The 22,388-nt window shown below is 35.3% G+C and overlaps 1 protein-coding gene across 12 annotated transcripts in view; it reads left to right on the top strand.

The window, feature by feature from the left end:
- VPS13B (vacuolar protein sorting 13 homolog B) overlaps positions 1–22,388 on the top strand; it is a 768,399-nt gene that overhangs the window by 395,283 nt on the left and 350,728 nt on the right. For all 12 annotated transcript variants that reach the window (XM_064588058.1, XM_064588057.1, XM_064588054.1 and 9 more), the window contains one exon: positions 14,245–14,448. In XM_064588058.1, the coding sequence (XP_064444128.1) occupies positions 14,245–14,448 (204 nt within the window). The remainder of the gene's footprint in view (positions 1–14,244; positions 14,449–22,388) is intronic.

Below are 22,388 nucleotides of genomic sequence, written 5' to 3'. Positions count from 1 at the left end.
GACTGTGGTATACTTTCTACATAGATTGTCAGTGTTGAATACTATTTGAAATTATATTTTAAAACAATTCTTTTTAGGTAGGCATTGGATCCAACAGGTCAATATTGGTAAATCTATGTTTATCTCAGCATTAGTGGTTACAAGCCACTAATTAAGCCAGTTTTAAAGTGTGTTTTTTTAAAGTGGGTTCAAATATTATTTCATATTTCATAGAGCCTCCTTACTGATACCATCCTCCTTTCTTCTCTTCTCCCTATCTGGTTAATGGAGGATTAAAGGGACCTAATGGCTGCCAGATTTCTGAATATCATGTGAAGTGGTACAGTGTAAACTCTTAACTACACTTTGAAAGTTTTTCAACATATATTATTCTTCTAAAATAACTACTAAAAATAAAATGCAAAAATACAAAGAGATATGGCCAAAAAGCCAACAAATGTATTAAAATGGAATACCAAAAAATATTCAAATGATCTAAAGAAGTCAAGAAATGGTAACAGAGTTTAAAAACAGGGTAGAAACAAAAATGAAATCTTGCCATTTGCAGTGACGTGGATGGAGCTAGAGTCTCTTATGCTAAGCGAAATAAGTCAGAGAAAGACATACCATATGATTTCACTTATATGTGGAATTTAAGAAACAAAACAGGTGAACATAGGGGAAGGGGGGAAAAAAAGAGAGGGAGGCAAACCATAAGAGACTCTTAACTGTAGAGAACAAAGAAGATTAATGGAGCGAGGTGGGTGGGGGATGGGCTAAATGGGTGATGGGTATTAAGGAGGGTACTAGTTGTGAGGAGCACTGGGTGTTCTATGTAAGTGATGAATCACTAAATTCTCCCTAAACCAGTATTACCCTGTATATTAACTAACTAGTATTTAAATAAAAACTTGTAACAAAAATAAATAAATAAAATGGTAGAGCTGAGCTATTCTCACCAACAATGTTAAATGTTAATGATGTTAACCAAGAGTCTTTAGACCATGAGTTAGCAAACAAAAGCCTGCAGGACAAAAACTCAGTTTTACATTTTGTCTGAGGTTGCTTAAACAGTATGGCTCACAAAGCCTAGAATGTTTACTATCTGACCCTTTAAGGGAAAGTTTGCTGACCTCTGGTCCAGCTATTCCTATTAAAAGGCAAAGATTTAGGGCACCTGGGTGGCTCAGTGGTTAAGCGACTGCCTTCAGCTCAGGTCATGATCCTGGAGTCCCTGGATCGAGTCCCACGTTGGGCTCCCTGCTCGGCAGGGAGTCTGCTTCTCCCTCTGACCCTCCCCACTCTCATGTGCCCTCTCTCATTCTCTCTCTCTCAAATAAACAAATAAAATCTTTAAAAAAAAATTTAAAAAAATTTTAAAAAGGCAAAGATTTATAGAGCAAGACTCTACTATATATTGCTTAAAAGAGAAGCATTTGAAACATAAAGAAATAGATATAATATAAATAAATGCATAGGAACAGTATACCATACAAACAGCATAGGACGGCTGGACTTGCTTATTTTAATATCAAATAAACAAAAGGGAAAAGGGTATTAGCAGAGATAAATAATGACATGAAACAAAAATGGGTAGAATTAAAGGAGAAAAACAGATGATTCTATTCCGTGCTGCATAGTGGGAACTTTTTACAGTCTCAGCAATTATAAAGCAACTAGATGAAAAATAAATACCACAGACATAATAGGGAAGTTTTATAACACCTTTCTCAGCGATTGATAAAGCAACCAGATAAAAATAAATAATCGGAGACCTAGAAGAATGAAAATTACTACAAACTCACCTGGATCCATTTGACATTCATGGAACACCATATCTAAAAAACATGGACTACACATTTTTTTCAGGTGTACATTGTCTCATTTTGTTTACGAGATTAAAATAAAGTATGTTATCTAATCATAGTCAAAATGTATTAGAAATAAGTAATAAACTATAAAAAAAAACTATATATCTAGACAGTAAACATCCTTCTAAATAATCTATGAATCAAAGACAAAATCACTTGGACATAAGAAAATGTTTTGGTTGAATGATAATAAAAAAAGTGGATATAGTAAAGTAGTCTTAAGAGGAAAAACATAATTTTAAATATTTACATTAGAAAGGAAGAAAGATCTTAAGTCATTCACTTAAAGTTCCACTCTAGAAAACTAAGAACAAGATAAACCCAAAAGAAGTAAAAGGCCAGTGTGAGGTGTTATCTCATTGAGATTTTTATTTGGATTTCCCTGATGCCGAGTGATATTGAGCACTTTTTCATGTGTCTGTTGGCCACTTGGATGTCTTCTTTGCACCAGTCAGAATGGCTAAAATTAACAAGTCAGGAAACGACAGATGTTGGCGGGGATGCGGAGAAAGGGGAACCCTCCTACACTGTTGGTGGGAATGCAAGCTGGTGCAGCCACTCTGGAAAACAGTATGGAGGTTCCCCAAAAAGTTGAAAATAGAGCTACCATATGATCCAGCAATTGCACTACTGGGTATTTACCCCAAAGATACAAAAGTAGGGATCTGAAAGGGTACGTGCACCCCGATGTTTATAGCAGCAATGTCCACAATAGCCAAACTGTGGAAAGAGCCAAGATGTCCATCGACAGATGAATGGATAAAGAAGATGTGGTATATATATATATATATATACATACATACATACATACAATGGAATATTATGCAGCCATCAAAAGGAATGAGATCTTGCCATTTGCAACAACGTGGATGAACTGGAGGGTATTATGTTGAGTGAAATAAGTCAAACAGAGAAAGACATGTATCATATGATCTCACTGATATGAGGAATTCTTAATTGCAGGAAACAAACTGAGTGTTGTTGGAGTGGGGGGTGGGGTGGGAGGGATGGGGTGGCTGGGTGATAGACACTGGGGAGGGTATGTGCTCTGGTGAGCGCTGTGAATTGTGTGAGACTGCTGAATCACAGATCTGTACCTCTGAAACAAATAATGCAATATATGTTAAGAAAAAAGAAGAAGAAGGTAGCGGGAGGGGAAGAATGAAGGGGGGGAATCGGAGGGGTAGACGAACAATGAGAGACGATGGACTCTGAAAAACAAACTGAGGGTTCTAGAGGGGAGGTAGGTGGGAGGATGGGTTAGCCTGGTGGTGGGTATTGAGGAGGGCACATTCTGCATGAAGCACTGGGTGGTATGCACAAACAATGAATCATGGAACACTTCATCTAAAACTAATGATGTAATGTATGGGGATTAACATAAGAAAAAAAAAAAGTAAAAGGTCAAAAACAATAAAAGAGCAGAGATGACTAGTACAATAAAGAAAGAGAGAAAGATAAAATACAAATTACCAATATTGGGAATGAAGGAGGAGCATTATCACAAAGATCCTATAGACTTTAAAAGAATAATAGAATATGAACAACTTTATGCCAGCAAGTGTAACAATTTAGATGAAATAGAAATTTTTACTGTAAAATAACTTTACAAAAAATGATACAAAGTAGATCTGAATATCCTTTTTTATCTATAAAAGAAATTAAATATGCTATCAAAATAAGTTTTAAAAAAAAGTCCAGGCCCCAGTGGGTGAATTTTATCAAATATTCAAGGGGAAAATATAGGAAATTTTCACAAATTTTTTTTCCAGAGATAGAGAATGAAGGATTTCTTCCCAGATTGTTTTATGAAGCCAGTAACCTATTACCAAATTCTGAAAAAGTCTTTACAAAAGAAGGAATTAGAAATCAATATCCCTCATGAAAATAGATGTAAAAATTCTTAATCAAATATTAGCAAATCAATATAGCAGTACATAAAAAAGTTAAAAAATGGTGATAAAGTAGGATTCATCTTAGAAATTCAAGTTTGGTTTAATATTCAAAAATTATTTGGTAGAATTCACCATATCAAGTAAAAGAGGTGAGAAAAATCCTATGATAATTTCCATAGATGCAGGTAAAACATCTGATAAAATTTAACTACCCATTCATGATAAAAACTCTTAGCAAATTACAAATATTAGAGAATTTTTCAGAACTGATAAAGGATATATGTAGGAAATGAAATATCATACTTAATATCATACTGAATTGTTTTCCACTAAAATATGAAAAAAGCCCAGAATGCCTGCTTTTACTACTTGCTCTGTATCATACTGGATGTCCTAGCCATTCCAATAAACCAAACAAAGGAAATTAAAAGGCATAAAGATAAGGAAAGAAGTAAAGATCTATTTGTTTATGATAAAATGTTTTATAGAAAATCCTAGAGGAATTAACAACCTATTACTGGAGTTAATAAAATTATCAAGGTTGCAGGAGACAAGAGTAATGAATAAAAATCAATTGTATTTTCATATAGTAGCAGGAAACAATTGGAAAATGGAATGAACCCATTCCATTTATATAAGGTCCCCAGAAACATAAACAAATGTATCTGACTAAAGATGTCCAAGACCTGTACCTTGAAAACCAGAAATCATTGCTGGGAGAATTTAAAGAACCTAACTGGAGAGATATACCTGTTCATTGATTGGATGAGTCAATATTGTTCAAATGGCAGCTCTCCCCAAATTGATCTTGATACTGGGTATAATCAAGTTTAAAAACATTTTCTCTTTGAAAGACATAGTAAGATAGCAGAAAACCATACACTAGGAGAAAGGTTTATTCAATACAGTTTTAATTTATTAGAGCACGTGTGTGGGGCAGGAGAGGCAGAGGGAGAGGGAAAGAATCTCAAGCCCACTCTCCGCTGAGCAGGGATCCTGTTGCAGGGCTCGATCCCACAAACCCAAGATCAAGACCTGAGCTGAAATCAAGAGTCTGTTATCTAGAATATTTAAAGAATGCTTTCTACTTGATAACATGACGACAAAGAACAGTTAAAAAAAATAAAATGAAGACAAAGACCAGGGCTAAGATTTGAACAAACATTTACCAATGAGGATGTTACTGGTCAGTAAGCACATGAAAAGGTGCTCATCATCATTATTCATCAGGGAAAAACAAAATAAAACATGAAGACAGTCCACTATACACTGATTAGATTGGCTAAAATAAAAACAATGAGCATTGTGAACCATCTAGAACTCTTTGTATTCTGTAGCTGGGAATGTGAAAATTACACAACTTTGGAAACAACTTGGAAATTCCTGAAAAAAGAATAACGTGCACTTAGCATATGACCTAGTCATTCCTCCCTAAGTTTTTTCCTCAGAGAAACAAAAATATATGTCCATGCAGAGACTTCTACACAGATGTATTTGGCAGCTTTATTGTATAGGCTAAAACTGAACACAACCCAAATGTTCATCAATAGATGAATAATTAAACACATTATGGCCTATCCATACAATATAATACTACTCAGGCAATTATTGATAAAATGCAACATTGTGGAAGAATATTAATCACTATGCCAAGTGAAGAAACTTCTGGAGAAAATAGAAAAATTTTTTATATTCATAGTTTATATTTAGTAGTAGGTTAATCCTTATATGATAGCTAACTGTTACCTGGAGTCGTCCACCAGAGACCTTCTATTTTAGGAACTTATGAATGTCATTTTAGCCTTGAGAGGATTGTCCTACTCTACATGTTCTGGATATCCATAGCTGTCCTAGCGGAGAATAAATTTTATTACCATTATTGTTTAACCTGGGAAGCCACTATTAATCTTTTTTATTTTCTTTAATTTTATTATGTTAATCACCATACATTACATTATTAGTTTTTGATGTAGTGTTCCATGATTCATTGTTTGCGTATAACACCCAGTGCTCCATTCAATACATGCCCTCTTTAATACCCATCACCAGGCTAACCCATCCCCCCAACCCCCTCCCCTCTAGAATCCTCAGTTTGTTTCTCAGAGCCCATAGTCTCTCATGGTTCGTCTCCCCCTCCGATTTCCCCCCCTTCATTTTACCCTTCCTACTATCTTCTTTTTTTTTTAACATATAATGTATTATTTGTTTCAGAGGTACAGGTCTGTGATTCAGTAGTTTTACACAATTCACAGCGCTCACCATAGCACATCTTTTTAAAAAATTTTCTTTTACTTTGAGATACTCAGTAGTATCACAATTTCTGTGGAATCTTATTAAATGTAATGTAATGTGAATTAAATGTAAATTAAATGTAATGTGGCTCAAGCCTAGAGCTAGTGGACATCCACTTTGTTTGGAATCGAGCTCAGGTTTTGTTGTTGTTTTTATAAACTGGTTCTAAACAAAGTCATCACCTAGATAGAGCTTAGTTTTGGTCTGGTGTTTCCTTCTCATGTCTCCTTCCTTCTTTTGTCGTTACCTCCATCACCTGGCTCCCAGAGCCTCCTTGCTGCTGCGCCCCAAATACCAAGACCTTTTATTTTTGAGAAATAAACCGAGGCTGAATGAACCTCATGCCTCAAGAATCCCTTTACCCAAAATGTAATAATTTTTATCTATTCATTTAATTCCAATTTTGTCTTCTTCATAAGTCATTATAAACCAACTTCTGTTTGATTATTACCAGCTTCTATAACCAAAGTTGATCACAGGATTGTCGGGAAGTTTATGTGAGATATTTATGAAATGTTGTGAAAACACCTTATGAACTCTGAAATGCTATATGAATGCCATTTTGTTAGTTTAGATTGACTCTGATATAAAATGTGAGACCCTCTTTGTAGATTGTTATAAATATCCTGGTGGAATTTAGCAGTGTTTCCGAAGGGCTAGGAAGCCACAAAACACTTTGAGGAATCATTGTGTACTCAAAGATTTGGTAAAGAGTTAATACTATTTTATATTCTTGTGTGCCAGGTTAGCCTAAATTTTAATGATTAAAAATGAGACTCCAGGGGCACCTGGGTGGCCCAGTTGGTTGAGTGTTGAACCCTTGATTTTGGCTCAGGTCTTGTCTCATGGTTGTTGGTTCAACCCCTATGTTGGGCTCCGTGCTGGACGTGGAACCTACTTAAAAAAAAGAGAGAGAGAGAGACTCCAAGTAAACTGTTTTCTTGTGAGTGGTTGCTTTAGTATAGGCTTCCAGACTCCCTCTGGATACTGTCAAAGTTACAAGAGATGATTTGATTTTTTTTTTTCCCATGTGTAGAAAAATACTTACTGAGTACTGCAAGTCCAGTACTACATACCTAATCCAGAAATGAGGAAAATGAAGATGAATAAGATAAACACACTGTCGAGGAGGGAGAATATTCTGTCTCTTCAAGGTCCTTCTAGGTGAATTAAGAATCAAATTGACATCAGACAGATTAACAGAAAATCAAATTTAATAGCATGTGCATGGGTTGAAAGACCTAAATGTGAGACAGGAAACCATCAAAATCCTAGAGGAGAACATAGGCATACACATACATACATACAATGGAATAATACTCAGCCATCAAAAAGAATGAAATCTTGCCATTTGCAGTGACGCAGATGGAGATAGAGTCTATTATGCTAAGTGAATTAAGTCAGAGAAAGACAAATACCATATGATTTCACTCATGTGGAATTAAAGAAACAAAACAGATGAGCATAGGGGCAGGTGGGGGGGAAAAGAGGGAGGCAAACCATAAAAGACTTTTAACTATAGAGAACAAACTGAGGGTTGATGGAGGGAAGTGGGTGGGGGATGAGCCAAATGAGTGATGGACATTAAGGCAGGCACTTGTTATAATGAGCACTGGGTGTTATATGTAAGTGATGAATCATTAAAATCTGTTCCTGAAACCAGTATTACCCTATATGTTAACTAACTCGAATTTAAATAAAAACTTGAGAGGCGCCTGGGTGGCTCAGTCATTAAGCATCTGCCTTTGGCTCAGGTCATGATCCTGGGGTCCTGGGATCGAGCCCTGCATCAGGCTCCCTGCTCCGCAGGAAGCCTGCTTCTCCCTCTCCCACTCCCCCTGCTTGTGTTCCCTCTCTCACTGTGTCTCTCTCTGTCAAATAAATAAATAAAATCTTTAATAAATAATAAAATAAAAACTTGAAACAATAACAAAAATAACATGTGTGGGGAATCCATAAGAAATGGAAATTCCAAAGATAGGCAAAATTAGATATGTATGTCATCTTGGACTAAGGAGAAGGAATAGGGGTCTGGGACTTGAGAGGAAAGGAATACAATTTACAGGAAGATGAAAAAGAATAAATGTTTAGTAAGTTAATGTTTGCTGGGCCACTCAGAAACAATGGGACATAGAGGAATTTGATCAAACAGGCCTTGCTACGTTCCTCCCTATCTACCATACCTCCTTCATATCATATTGTAGTTCTTTGTGGTCATAGTTCTCTTCCTGAAGCAGGTCCTCCACCTAAATTCTTTGATGCAGTTGTTGGGGGAGGTAAAGAGCTTTTCCTGAATCTGCTGGGTTTTGTTTCGTTTGTTTGTTTGTTTTTAAAGATTTACTTATTTGCCAGAGAGAGGGAAAGGGAGAGTACAAGCAGGGGGAGCGCCAGGCGGAGGGAGAAGCAGGCTCCTCGCTGAGCAAGGAGCCCGATGCGGGGCTCCATCCCAGGACCCTGGAATCATGACCTGAGCTGAAGGCAGACACTTAACCATCTGAGCCACCCAGGAGCCCCATTTTTGATTGTTTTTTAATTCGATATAATCTTCATGTCACAGTGGCCCATTGTGGGGTGGCCTGCTCTTGGCCCATACAACATGAAGAAGGCCATGCCTACACGCATCTTAATGCAACTGTTGAAAGCCACAGATAAAGAGCAAATCTTGAAAGTGTTATGAGAAAAATAACGCATTATGTACAAGAGAACCAAGATTTGATTGTTAGCTTACTTCTTCTGAGTGTAAAGGTCAGAAGAGCAACACCTTTAAATTGTGAGAGAAAAAAAAATAGCCTCTCAACCCAAAATTCTAAATTAAAAAAAAATACATGTTTATGAATAAAGACCAAATAAAGACATTTTCACATAAAGGAATCTATCACCAGTAGTATTGCTCTATGAGGTATCCTAAAGGAAGTCTCTCAGGCTGAAGGGGAATAAAACCAGATATTTGAGCATCTTTTTAAATGATTATTGGCCATTGCATTTGTGAATTGACAGTTCATATTATTTACATTTATTTGTATTTTCCTGATTATTAATAAGGTTGAACAGTTTTTTTATTTTTTTAATTTATTTTTATTCTTATGTTAATCCCCATACATTACATCATTAATTTTAGATGAAGTGTTCCATGATTCATTGTTTGTGCATACCACCCAGTGCTCCATGCAGAATGTGCCCTCCTCAATACCCACCACCAGGCTAACCCATCCTCCCACCCCCCTCCCCTCTAGAACCCTGTTTGTTTTTCAGAGTCCATCGTCTCTCATGGTTCCTCTACCCCTCCGATTTCCCCCCCTTCATTCTTCCCCTCCTACTATCTTCTTTTTTTTTTTTCTTAACATATGATGTATTATTTGTTTCAGAGGTACAGATCTGTGATTCAACAGTCTTGCACAATTCACAGCGCTCACCATAGCACATACCCTCCCCAGTGTCTATCACCCAGTCACCCCATCCCTCCCACCCCACCCCCCACTACAACAACACTCAGTTTGTTTCCTGCGATTAAGAATTCCTCATATAAGTGAGATCATATGATACATGTCTTTCTCTGTTTGATTTATTTCACTCAACATAATACCCTCCAGTTCCATCCACGTCGTTGCAAATGGCAAGATCTCATTCCTTTTGATGGCTGCATAATATTCCATTGTGTATATATATATATATATATATATATATATATATATATATATATATATATATATATATACCACATCTTCTTTATCCATTCATCTGTCGATGGACATCTTGGCTCTTTCCACAGTTTTTGAATGTTTATTGGCCAATGAATTTGTTTTATGAATTGATAATTTATATCATTTACCCAATTTTTCTATTAAATTTCTTAGCAATTTGAAGAGCTTCCCTTAGGCTCTATAAATACAAATCTTGTATTTGTAACACAGCTAATTACTTTTATGGCATCTTGTACCAAAAATGTTTAATCTTTCTTGATGAAATATATCTGTAGGTCAATTTTTATTTTCTGGGTATCCTACCTTATAAAGAATATCGTGAGCCCCTAAAATATATTCACAGGCATCCTAAAATTTATCACTTGTTTTTAAGATTAATGACTCAAAATAACCTTTTTGTTGTTGTTGTTGTTAATGGTTTCTCACTAATCCATCTGTTTTGTTTTTGTTTTTGTGAATGACAGTGCTTCTTGTTCTTTTCTGTGCCATGGACTTCCTTGAGAATCTGATAAAAGCTGTGAACCTGTTCGCTAAAACATTGTATATACCCACCAAATTTTGCATGTGTTATCAGAAGCTTTGCAGAGTATTGATTTGTAGCCAGTACATAAGATTCTTGATTCCATTAAGGAAAAAATTCCTTCATAAATACCATTTTTTTGTTTATCCATTAGAGTTATATCAGAAGTTTTGATACTGGTATATTAATTAATTTGATTCATTATTGCTTAGATACAAAATCTTCAAGTAGTTTATATATTTTAAAATAAAGGGCAAGCTCTGCATATAAGGCATGCCCAGAACAAATTCATTGTCATGTTAGACATTATTGTAGGTCTGTGTATCAACTATGGTGAACTAAGCTACTAAGTCAGTTCCTAGAACTGACTGCCATTCAAGTGCCTTAGTATAAATATTTAACCCAGTTGAATATTCAGAGTTTTTGTTTCTAAGGGTGATTTTCATTAGCCCTTCCCTTTAACTTAACTGTTTTACCGAAGTTACCCAATTCTCTTTAAAGTCTCTTTGACCTTAAAAATTGTATTTATTCTAAAATTAAGAGACCCTGTAGAATCCTATTTTTAATATAATAAATTTCAATTTCCTTTAGCCAATAAATAGATATATTTTGTTTTCTTATAAAGGCATTTCTAGGAACATAAAACCATATTTGCATTTTGGGGTTGTAAGTATGTGGAACTAGAGAAAGAATGGATTTATGCTTTTTATCCTGTTTATTCATAGTTTTTATTGCTATAAAATTATGTTCAGTTTTCAGAAAGGCAGTGGAATTTGACATCACTGTCTAGGAACACAGCATTGGATTTAGACAAAACTGGATTTGTATTCTAGTACCACTCATTTTTAATTTTTCTGAGCCCCTGATTTTCATTTTTATCTTTAAGCAAAATTAGACTGGGCAAGGGCTATGCTTTATATGAAAAGGCTTTTAAATCTGGCAAAAACTCTTTTTTTTTTTTTTTTTTGAAACTGAGTTCTAATGATTAGTGACGACCTGCATGCCAGATGAGCTAGCCTTTTTAAGTTTGTATTCACTTAGAGCTCTTTGGTGTTCACCATGAACACCAATTTGTTGAAATTCCATCCCTGCTTGGTGTCCATTGAAATTGTGTATCCATGGTTTTCTTCTTCTATCTTTATGGTTACTCTTCTATCTGACTCTCTCTCCTAATACCCTGCAAAGCAAGTTCTTCCTGCCTAACTGGATGGAACTTTTCGTTGCCCCTATATCATTTCCTGCCCTGGGCTATTGCTCTTGCTAGTCTTATGACTGGAATGGCCTTTTGCATCCACTTAAATTGCATCTATCCTTCAGGAATGTATCCCCTTGAGAATTAGCACAGCCTCTCCAATCCAATTAAGTCTCCTTTATGATTGGTTATAGATTAAATGAGAAAGTGTATATGAAATTAATTTTTAAACAGTAAAATATTACATTTTCAATATTCAGTAAGTTTTTGATACACAAGGTATTGTTGATATTCAGTCACCTTCAGAAATGTACATAAAACCTCCTCACATGGTGCTCATTTTTTAGAGATTTTTAAAGTTTTATTGGGATATTTTTACATACAATAAACTGCACATGTTTAAATTCTCTAATGCTGTAAGATTTGACACATGAAACCATTCTCAGAATCAAGACAATGCATCCATCCATCATCCTCAAAAGTTTCTTTATGCTACTTTGTTATCCTCCATTACACTTCTTCCCCCATTCCAGGCAACTACTACTGATTCTGTCGTTATGGATTAATTGTCATTCGCTGAGATACTGTATAGATAGAATCATAACAGTTGTATTCTGTTTCTCTAACTCTCCTTTTTTTAAAAAAATTTTTTTTTGCCTAGCTTCTTTCATTCAGCACAATTATTTTGAGATTAAGCCATGTTTTTCATGAATCCATATTGATTTGTTTTTTATTGATAGATAGCATTCTCTTGTATGGGTATACTGCATTTTGTTTATCTACTTATTGGTGAACATTTGAGTTTTTTTCAGTTGTAGATTACTACAGAAAAAAATGCTGTGAACATCTGTATTCAGGTCTTTGTGCAGACATAGATTTTCGTTTTTCTTGGGAAAACACTTAGGAGTTAAATGGCTGGGTTATATGGTGGGTGTATGCCTTTTTCAGAATTCACCAAACTATATTCTACATTTTGCATTCCCATCAGCAGTAAATGAGAGTTTCAGTTGTTCTGCATCTTTGCCAATACTGGCATGGCTAGGCTTTTTAAAGTTAGCCATTTTAATAGGTGGGTAATGGTAGCTCATTGTGGCTTGAATTGGCAGTTTTCAGTGTAGCTTGGAGGATAAGAGTGGAACATTTATCTTTAAATTTTTAATTTTTTTAAAAACCTCTGAATTTGGCAAGTCTGAATTCTGTGATAGCAACTTTCTCCTTTGAAAATAAAAATATGTTTAAAGTTTACCTGTTTGCTTGGTGCATTAACTACACAACATACTTAGTGACTTTCCTACACAATTATTTAAGGGTAATCATTAAAGGAAATAAGAAATAGTGACAATAAAAGCATCAGTTCTCTTTTACGCCCATAAAAGTATTTAGAGCTTCTTTTCTTTGGCTTATGCTTTCCATATTTGTCAGTTTTAATTGTTTAAGAAAAAGTAAAATGATCTTTTTTCAAAATATGGTTTGCAACAAAATTGTTTCTTTTTAGCGAGAACTTATTCTTGATTATGAAGGACAAAAAAGTTTGAACTAAAATTTTTCTAAGAGGTTTTTTGTAAGATCTCTAGCCATTAGATTATTTTTTTTTACAGAAAAAGAACTATAACCTGAGATTTGAGTCTTCATCACACAAAAAGCAAGAGAAAACTATAACCCAAGTACTGTTTTATATCAAATAAGGGTTGACAACAGTGTTTTTATGCATCTGTTCTGCCCACATAAGAAGCCAGCTTTATCATCTGGATGTGTCCTGGGGCTGAAACTTCTTATAAATATGAGAATTTCACTTTTTTTTTTTTTAATGGCAAGCAGAATATGGTATCCAGCTGTGGATTTGCTTATATATTTTGTTTGCATTTTTTTCCTTGGGCTTGTTTTATACAGTATATGGCAATATGTTGTCATACAAATTCCATGATTAATGCTTATTTATGAAATCTTATGTAAATATCTTAGAACTTAGTCAAACAATGTGCAAGTTAAACAGTTTTTTCTCTGAATATTGGAATGACAAATCCAAGGGGAATAGTAGGTTGGATAGTTTATGTTCTTTATCTATAGCAGAGTCTCATATGTAACAAGTTCCTTTTACTATTTTATATTATGTCATTCTTTTTCACTTTATTTTGCTGGGCAAGAAATCCTGTTTCAGTTTCATTCCTCAGAAAAATAAGGAGAATTTAAATGTGGAAATAATTTAGAAATAAGAATAAGAATAATTATTTCATCTGTAATTAAATAATCATATTTACTAGTATATATTTGCTATCTAATTCTGATACTGACCTCTGTGTAAGAGGCATTTCTTTGTATTTGTTCTATTAGTCATATATTAAAAGCAATCCACTGTCCCATAATAAGCTGTTTTGTTAGCATTATTACCATATTAACATGATTTTCCCACAAAAATGCTAACTTGCTCATACCACAGTATGACTGTGTGGCAAATTTTAAGTGTGAGTCAATTCGTTATATCTACTTCAAATTGAAATCATGATAAAATACTAAAATTGTAAACTTGTTATATGAATTTTCTCTGCGTATCTCATCAGAATCATAGTACCATAAAATACTCATGATCATATGTATAATTATATTACTTATAATAATTATATAGCATAGATTATAGATCATGATATAATATGATCAGTGGGACATTAAAAGATTATTGTTCCATATATTCTTGTTTCCCTTGACTTGCTTTAATTTTCTCACAGGTAGTAATTCAGTTAATTGTGACCAGAAGTTGAAAGCCTCGTTTTCCCTTTTTTTTTTCCCTCCTGCTCAGGTGCAGCTCTTATATGAGCTAACCGAGATCATGAATAAGGTGTGGAATAAGATTCAGAGGAGAGGCAATCTCAGCCCTTCCTCCGCCTTTCCGGAAACCTCGGCAGGGCTGGTCCCGGGTTCTCCGGTGAGAAGCAGTGTGGGCACAGCTCCACCAGACACCAGCACATGCAGCCCATCTGCTGACGTTGGAACTACTACTGAGGTAAGTGTTTCTGAAAAATTCTCTTGCCGCTGAAGGGTGACATATACCACAGAGTTCTGTATCAGGACTGAGAATGAAGATGACCTCACTTCTGTGGAAGCTGGCAGGTTCCGAAGGCTCATGGGGAGCTGGGGTAGCAGTGGCTGTTTATTAATGATCCTTTTAGGTCCCAGGATTTTAATTACTTTCAGTAGGTAGTGGGGTAGTTCAGGACAGTGGGGGTTCTCTGAAATGGAAAAAACTGACACACAGTAAAGGTATGTTTCCTCGGAAGTATGGAAACTTAGAAACTGAGTGAAAGAGAGGCTCATGCTCCTTTGCCCCTGCCCTTTTTGTACACCACGATGTTATTATTTATCTTGACATTAGTGGTTTTCAGTCCTGTCAGACCCAAAGTCCTCTCCTTCTCCCTCCTAGTCCTAGAAACCTTTCTTTTCATTTCTCGCACCCTAACCTCACCCAACGTGCCAGTGCCCTTTTATAACAAATATTTTATAATGCCCCTTTACTCTCCTGAAATGAAAATAAAAAATGATATAATCCACATATACATACAGTTTCAAAAATATCTAAGATCTTAAATAGAATATAATTCAGGGTATAATAACATGTATTTCAATATATGTATAAATGCTCAGTCATGACTGTTAGAAGAAGACCTAATGAAGTAGTCAGGTACATATAATTACTGTGAATGTCAGTGAGACAGATTCGAGAGGGTCTATATCCAGTATCACAAGTGGTACTGTTGTGACATCATTGTTGGTGGCATCATTTTCTGAAATAGTGGCAACCCCGGTAAAGTTTTGAACAAAACAATATTCTTCTTTTCATTTCAGTAGTTATGTTTCTGGAACTCTTAGTGTAATAAAATTGTGCAGAAATGCCAAAAAGGGGGCACCTGGGTGGCTCAGTCGTTAAGTGTCTGCCTTCGGCTCAGGTCATGATCCCAGGGTGCTGGGATCGAGCCCCACGTCGGGCTCCCTGCTTGGCGGAAGCCTGCTTTTCCCTCTCCCACTCCCCCTGCTGTGTTCTCTCTCTCGCTGTGTCTGTCAAATAAATGAATAAAATCTTAAAAAAAAAAAAAATGCCAAAAAAATAGTGTTTAGATCTCAAACTGAATTCAATTTTATTTCCAAATGTTTATATACAAAATTTTCACTTGTGTAATTTTCTATGAGCTAGGGAGCACTTGGGTGACTTAGTTAAGTGTGTGCTTTCGGCTCAGGTCATGATCCCCAGGGTCCTCAGATTGAGCCCCATGTTGGGCTCTGTGCTCAGTGGGGAACCTGCTTCTCCCTCTCCCTCTGCCCCCTCCCTGCCCTGCTCGTGCTCTCTTTCTCTCTCTCAAATAAGTAAACAAAATCTTTAAAAATAAGTTTCTATGAGATAGTTTTTGTTTTTCAGGACTGTCTTATTTATCATAGAACCTCTTGATTCCCCTACTCCAAACCTTTAAATGCCAGTAGTGATGCCCAGTGATTGAGTCAGCCAAAAACATCAATACATTTCCAGAACACACCCTAGAGGCTGAAGTTGCCCACTGAGAACTACTAGAAAAGATAGAGGTAGAAATTAAGTTTTTGAATAAAGATATCATTTCCTGTGGAAATAAAGTTTTTGACAAAATACAGAATTGGAATAAGAAGCAAGTAAAGGAGATATTTTTTTTTTCAAACAAATCAGTAAAGGCAATCAAACTCAGTTAAATGGGCATTATTTTTTACTTGCTTTGAGGCTCTAACACATGTTAGAATAGATCTATTAGACAACAGCACAAACAACTTCTCTATCCCTGCTCATTCTAAATTCTGAGAAACACAGTGATGGAATTACTTTTTTCACACCTCCCCCCATCCAAATGAGGCATAGGTCAAGAATCTAGAAATGTGCCATTATGAGGTCAATGGGGCATATCCCTTGTAGGATAAAAGCAGTGAGTTCTTTCTTGGAGATTCCAAATGTTCCTAGAATACAAAAGCTCCTGCAGTTTAAAAAAACAACACTATATTGAATGCAGTCATGTCCAAACTTGGTTAACCAAAGACTCTTTTTTCTACATATTAACATTGCACAGAATACACTTTGTGAAATATTTTGGAAGAGTAATCAAAGCTTGGGGTGATAAATTGCTAGACAAAGGATAGTACAAGTGAAATTGATAAATGAAGTTAAATCATATAGACATTTCACTGGCAGAAAAGAGAGTGTTCCATTAAACAGTTGTTTGCTAAGTATTTTATTTACTGGGATGTCCAAGTAAACATGACTATCTGTTTGGGGAGTGGTTTTTTTTTTTTTTTTTTTTTTTTTTTTTTTTAGAAAGAAACATTTAAAAAACACTGAAAGACCAGTAAAGACAACGCTCTCATGGAATGGTCCCATCTGTTGCTCATGCATCTAGGGACTGCCATTCGCACAAAGTACAGTATAACCTACACAAAACGACATGGTGGTCTTGATACAAGATGTAATAGAGATGAACATGCCCTGTAATTGTAGGAGTATGGTTAACAAATTTATTCTGTGGGATCTGTGAGGATTTTGCAGAGAAAGTGACATTTGAGGTGGATCTTAAAAAATGAATATGACATTAGTAACAATTTTGTTGTAGTAAGTGTATGGTAAGCTAGAAGAATGATGTCTTTATTAGCCCAAATGGGGAAATTAACAACGGGGAGGTTTTTTTCATAAAAAGAAATTAATTCTGATTTTAATAAATTCCTTACATTAATGCAATTAATTTAAACTTAGAATGTTGAGGACTCTTTCTGACTGAATTGTAAACATAAACAATGAAAATGCTCCCTAGTGGATTTATTGGTTTTATGTTAGCTATGGGTTTAATCTGATCTGTGTGAAGAAGATCTATAAATGAAAGAATCTTACTGCAAAAGATTCATTTATTGGAGAACCCTGTAACAGACTTTTGGAGGAAAAAGTGGCAAATATTTCCAAAATGTACCATCTTGTTTACATGGAGTGATCATGAAAAGAGGTGAGTAGTCCAAAATGGATTTGAAACCTACAATTACTTGTGAAACTTGTTCTCGGAGAAATATCTTAAAATAATTCAGCTGCTTTATTTTCCATAAATGGCAGGAAGATTTTTGTGAAGACTGTTATAATATGATAACCAGTGTTAGGGCTGAACCGAACTTTACAAATTAGAAAGGTGTCTGTGTATTAAATATTTAATGTTTAATTTCTCTCCTTGCTCTCAAGAAGAGTTACCAGGAGATCAAGGATAACTATGTATCCCCTTTGAGATCAGCCAGTAAATGTTTAGATTTACCCCTTTGAGAATTAGCCAGTAAATGATGATATCTGAAAGTACAATCCTTGTTTCCTCCTATGTGTATGGATGCTCCATCTATGACTCAATCTGTGGTTTAATTTATCCAGAATTCAAAATTTGTGCCCAAGTTTTTGTTTCTGAAGTCTCTTTGTTTATTGTGCTGCTAGAATTATGTGTACTGATCTTTGTAATTTTCATTACTTTAGAGTTCTTGCATGTTAGGTATCTTACTATGATCCTTTGAATTCCATTTAAAAAATATTTTTGTAATTTTGATGAATTTGCCTGTATATTTAAATATGTTACTGAGTGGAAATAAGACCTTGTTCTCTCACTGGAGAAACTACTTAATAAATGGGGGCTAGGGAGGACAGTGAGGAGAGTGTACACATATATTTTGTGTTAATCCATTTTAAAAGCCTTTCTTCCTATTTGAACATGGCATTCCTGGAAAGCTCTAGCATCCCTTTCCTCTTCTTGGTAATCATCATCCTAATGATCTTTTGATTCTAAAAAGACATTCTATGAACAATGCTATCATGTAAGCAACAGAACTCTCTGTACAGATTTAAGTATAAATTTTGTGGTTAGTTAGAGCAGTGCTTCCCTACCTTTTTCATGTCAATGCATATATAGAAAATGATATTCGTGTATGAAGTAATCAGAAAAATTTCTAAGTTTTTGAAAGTCCCGTTTACCTCAGATCCTATCCAAAGACTCTGAAATCCAAGGGATCTATGTCTCAGCATAGTTGTGACACATCCCATGGTGTTTCCACACACTAATTAGGAAGCTCTGAGTTTACTCTTAAAATTTTTGTTTTTGCCCCAGTAACAAGTTGTTGATAGATTTAGATAAAATTGTTACATTGAAATTGTTTTGTAATTTTTTTTTAAAGATTTTATTTATTTATTTGAGACAGAATGAGAGAGAGAGAGAGCTCATGAGAGGGGGGAGGGCCAGAGGGAGAAGCAGGCTCCCCGCTGAGCAGGGAGCCCGATGCGGGACTCGATCCCGGGACTCCAGGATCATGACCTGAGCCGAAGGCAGTCGCTTAACCGACTGAGCCACCCAGGCGCCCCGAAATTGTTTTGTAATTATATTCTACCCTCCTCTCTCATTATAACAAAATAATAGTATTATAAAAGTATAGGGCAATTGTGATACACCATTTAATTATTGTGACAGGCTCTTCTTCATATACCCAGGGCTAAGGAGAAAATTAAAAGTTAAATTGAAATGACATAATTATTTAATCCAAAATAGGTTTTAGAAAATCTATTATCAAGTTTCATGAGGTATTTGACTGACTACTTGACTGCTAGTTCTGAGTAAATCCCAGTATTGTCTTTCTCTTTACAAGAGCTGAGAACATAAAAGGCATACCCTTGATTAAACTGAAAATGTTGCCATTGAATTATTTATATATATAAATATGCCTAAACTCAGGGCCTAATGCAAAAATTTTATGAAGGAGATTTACATTAGCTTTATATTTTGCAGTACCCTCTAAACTGAGTACTTTACAAGCATTATTTCTTTTAATTCTCAAACCAATGTTATGAGGTGGGTAATATTATCATTTCCTTTTTATATTGAAATATTTATGTCTACAAAGGTTAAGTAATTTGCTTGTGGTCAGAGCGAATAAGTAGCAAACCTGAAATGAAAGTTTCTGCATTTTGACTCAAGTCTCTAATGTATACTATCATATGAATTATGGGACACAGTGCATTGATAAATCTTTCTTTTTTAAGTAAATTGTTGCCACTAAGTATAGATGTGTTATTTATCCTGTTCAACATTTGAGGTTTTGTGGTATATATTTTTTCAGTTCTGGAAAGTTCTCAGACAATATCACTTGAGAAAATACTTCTACATTATCTTAGTCACTCTTTCTAGAACTTTTCATTTTCTCTTTCTGTGTCTTTGAACCACATTTTGTTTTGTTTTTTGGTTTTTCCCCTTTTTCACTTTCATTCGCCTCTGTTTTCTTTCTATGTTATTTCCTCAATTTCACTATTGTTATTGTTAACTCTTGTTAACTATTAGCATACTGTTAATTATGATTTTATGTCCCAGTTAACTTTTGTATGTCAATTTTTTTATTGTAAAATACACCATAAAATTACCATTCTAACCATTTTAAATCTACCATTCTGTGGCACTGTTGTGCAACCATCACCATCATCCATCACTGAAACTTTTTTATCTTACTCAACTGAAATTCTGTACCCATTAGACAGTAACTCCCCATCTTAACAATTAAGCCTTGTAATCCATGAACATGGGACATCTTTCCATTTGTGTGCATCTTTTTTCATTTCTTTTAGCAATATTTTGTAGTTTTCAGCATACAAGTATTTCACCTCCTTGGTTAAGTTTATTCCTAAGTATTTTATTCTTTTTATTCTTTTTTTTTTTTAATATTTATTTATTTGACAGAGAGAGACACAGAGAGGGAATACAAGCAGGGGGAGTGGGAGAGGGAGAAGCAGGCTTCCCGCTGAGTAGGGAGCCCGATGTGGGGCTCCATCCCAGGACCCTGGGACCATGACCTGAGCGGAAGGCAGACACTTAACAACTGAGCCACCCAGGCGCCCCCCCCCTTTTTTTTGAAGGGAGTTGGGAGGGGCAAAAGGGGAAAGGCTTCCATTGGGTCAGAAGTAAAGATGTCAAATAATGATTATATTATTTCAATGCTATATTAGATGTGAAATAAAAACTCTCCACTACCATCAGTTCCCTATTATCTTTCTATCAGAGGATAACCCTAATTTAAGCAACCAGTACAGTGCTTGGAACAGAGCGGGTTTCAAACACATTGCTATTGAATATGTGGATGTTAAATGATTTGGGAATATCAACTCATTATGATTAAATTAAATCGGATTTATTATAGTACAGGGCATATATATATTCACTAAGTCACTGCAAATATATTTTGATATAAATTCATAACACTGTATAATGAGCTTTTTTGTTTTTTGTCTTTTGTTGTTTTAAACATAATTATTTTATATTTTTTATCAGATCTGTTGTCTGAATATTTTGAGAGTCTAATCCTTTTGTTTGTTGTGTTCTTAACTTTTACTTGTAGTAGATTGTTTCCTTATGTGTTATGTAACCTTATATTGGGAGTTTTTCATTAGTGGAACTTTACCTATGAGACTTTTACATTGTGGTTGAGGCCCTTTTCCCTCAAAGGGATTTTGTGTGTTTGCTCTTTGAGGGACTCCAGGGGCTATTACTGGCCTGAAAACCCTTTACTATTAATTTCATAACTAGAAGTTTTTTTAAACATTCTGGCAGTATAAAATCATTGAGCCCCATGTCAGGCTCTGTGCTCAGCAGGGAGTACACTGGAAATTCTCTCTCTCTATCCCTCCCCCTCTTCCATTGCCCCTCTCCCCACTTGCTCTCTCTCTAAAATAATGAAATCTTTTAAAAAATGCTTTTTTTCCTTGGTTTATTATGTAGGGTTTTTTTTTTCTTTCTTTTTTCTTTTTCTAATTTAGAGAGGGAGGGGGAAGGGCAGAGGGAGAGGGAGAGAGATAATCTTAAGCAGTCTCCACACCCAGCATGGAGGCCAATGCAGGGCTCCATCTCATAACCCTGAGACCATGACCTGAGCTGAAATTAAGAGTTAGACACTTAATCAGCGAGCTACCCAGGCGCTCCTGTTTTTTCTAATTTCTTAAATTGGATACTTAGCCTAGTAATGTTCAGCTTTTTACAAAATTTTAAACATTTAAGACACCTTCCTTTATCCTTAGAGGAATTTATAATATTTGAATTTGGGCATGGATATGTGCATCCACATAATAGATGGGTGGACTAGGAAATTTAGTCCATAATGGATTCTGTTTCCTGAGACAATTCTGTATTATATAGAAGGGGGAGCAATAATTTTAATATGCAACAAGAAATATAAAATGCTAAGTGCATGTTAGAATACTGATTTACAGCACAACCAAAAGTAAAAATTGACAGATTAACCTCTAACATTGGAAGCTTTGGTTCATGGCAAAGTTTGACTTATATTCTTCAATTGATTCAGGGATTAAAATTGCTTTAGGCAGCCTAGCTTAAAGAGGATGTGAGATACACACACACACACACACACACACACACAGGAATATTACTCAGCCATTGAAAAAAATGAACTCTTGCCATTGGCAACAACATGGATGGAGCTACAGAGTATTATGCTAAGTGAAATAAGTCAGTCAGAGAAAGGCAAATTATTTCACTCATATGTGGAATTTAGGAAACAAGACAAAGGAACAAAGGGGGGGAAAAGGGAGGCAAACCAAGGAACCAGACCCTTAACTATATAGAACACACTGATGGTTACTAGAGCGGAAGTGGGTGAGGGGATGGGTGAAGTAGGTGATGGGGATTAAGGAGTGCAGTTGTGATGAGCACAGGGTGTTGTATGGAAGGGCTGAATCACTATATTGTACACCTGAAACTTATATTACACTGTATGGTAACTAACTAGAATTAAAATAAAAACTTAAAAAAAATTCACATGAGGCAGTTCATTTCTTAGTCTCCAGTAATTATTTAAAACATTTATTTTCAGTTAAATTTAAAGTGAATATGGGGCAAAATAGGTACATGTGGCCAAAAGCCAAAA

This window comes from Mirounga angustirostris, unplaced genomic scaffold (assembly GCF_029215605.1).
Source record: "Mirounga angustirostris isolate CCGP_5_RB_7025 unplaced genomic scaffold, mMirAng1.0.hap1 SCAF_4, whole genome shotgun sequence".
NCBI lineage: Eukaryota > Metazoa > Chordata > Mammalia > Carnivora > Phocidae > Mirounga > Mirounga angustirostris.
The sequence above is the reverse complement of the archived record's forward strand: the minus strand, read 5'-3'. Positions and strand labels throughout refer to the sequence as shown.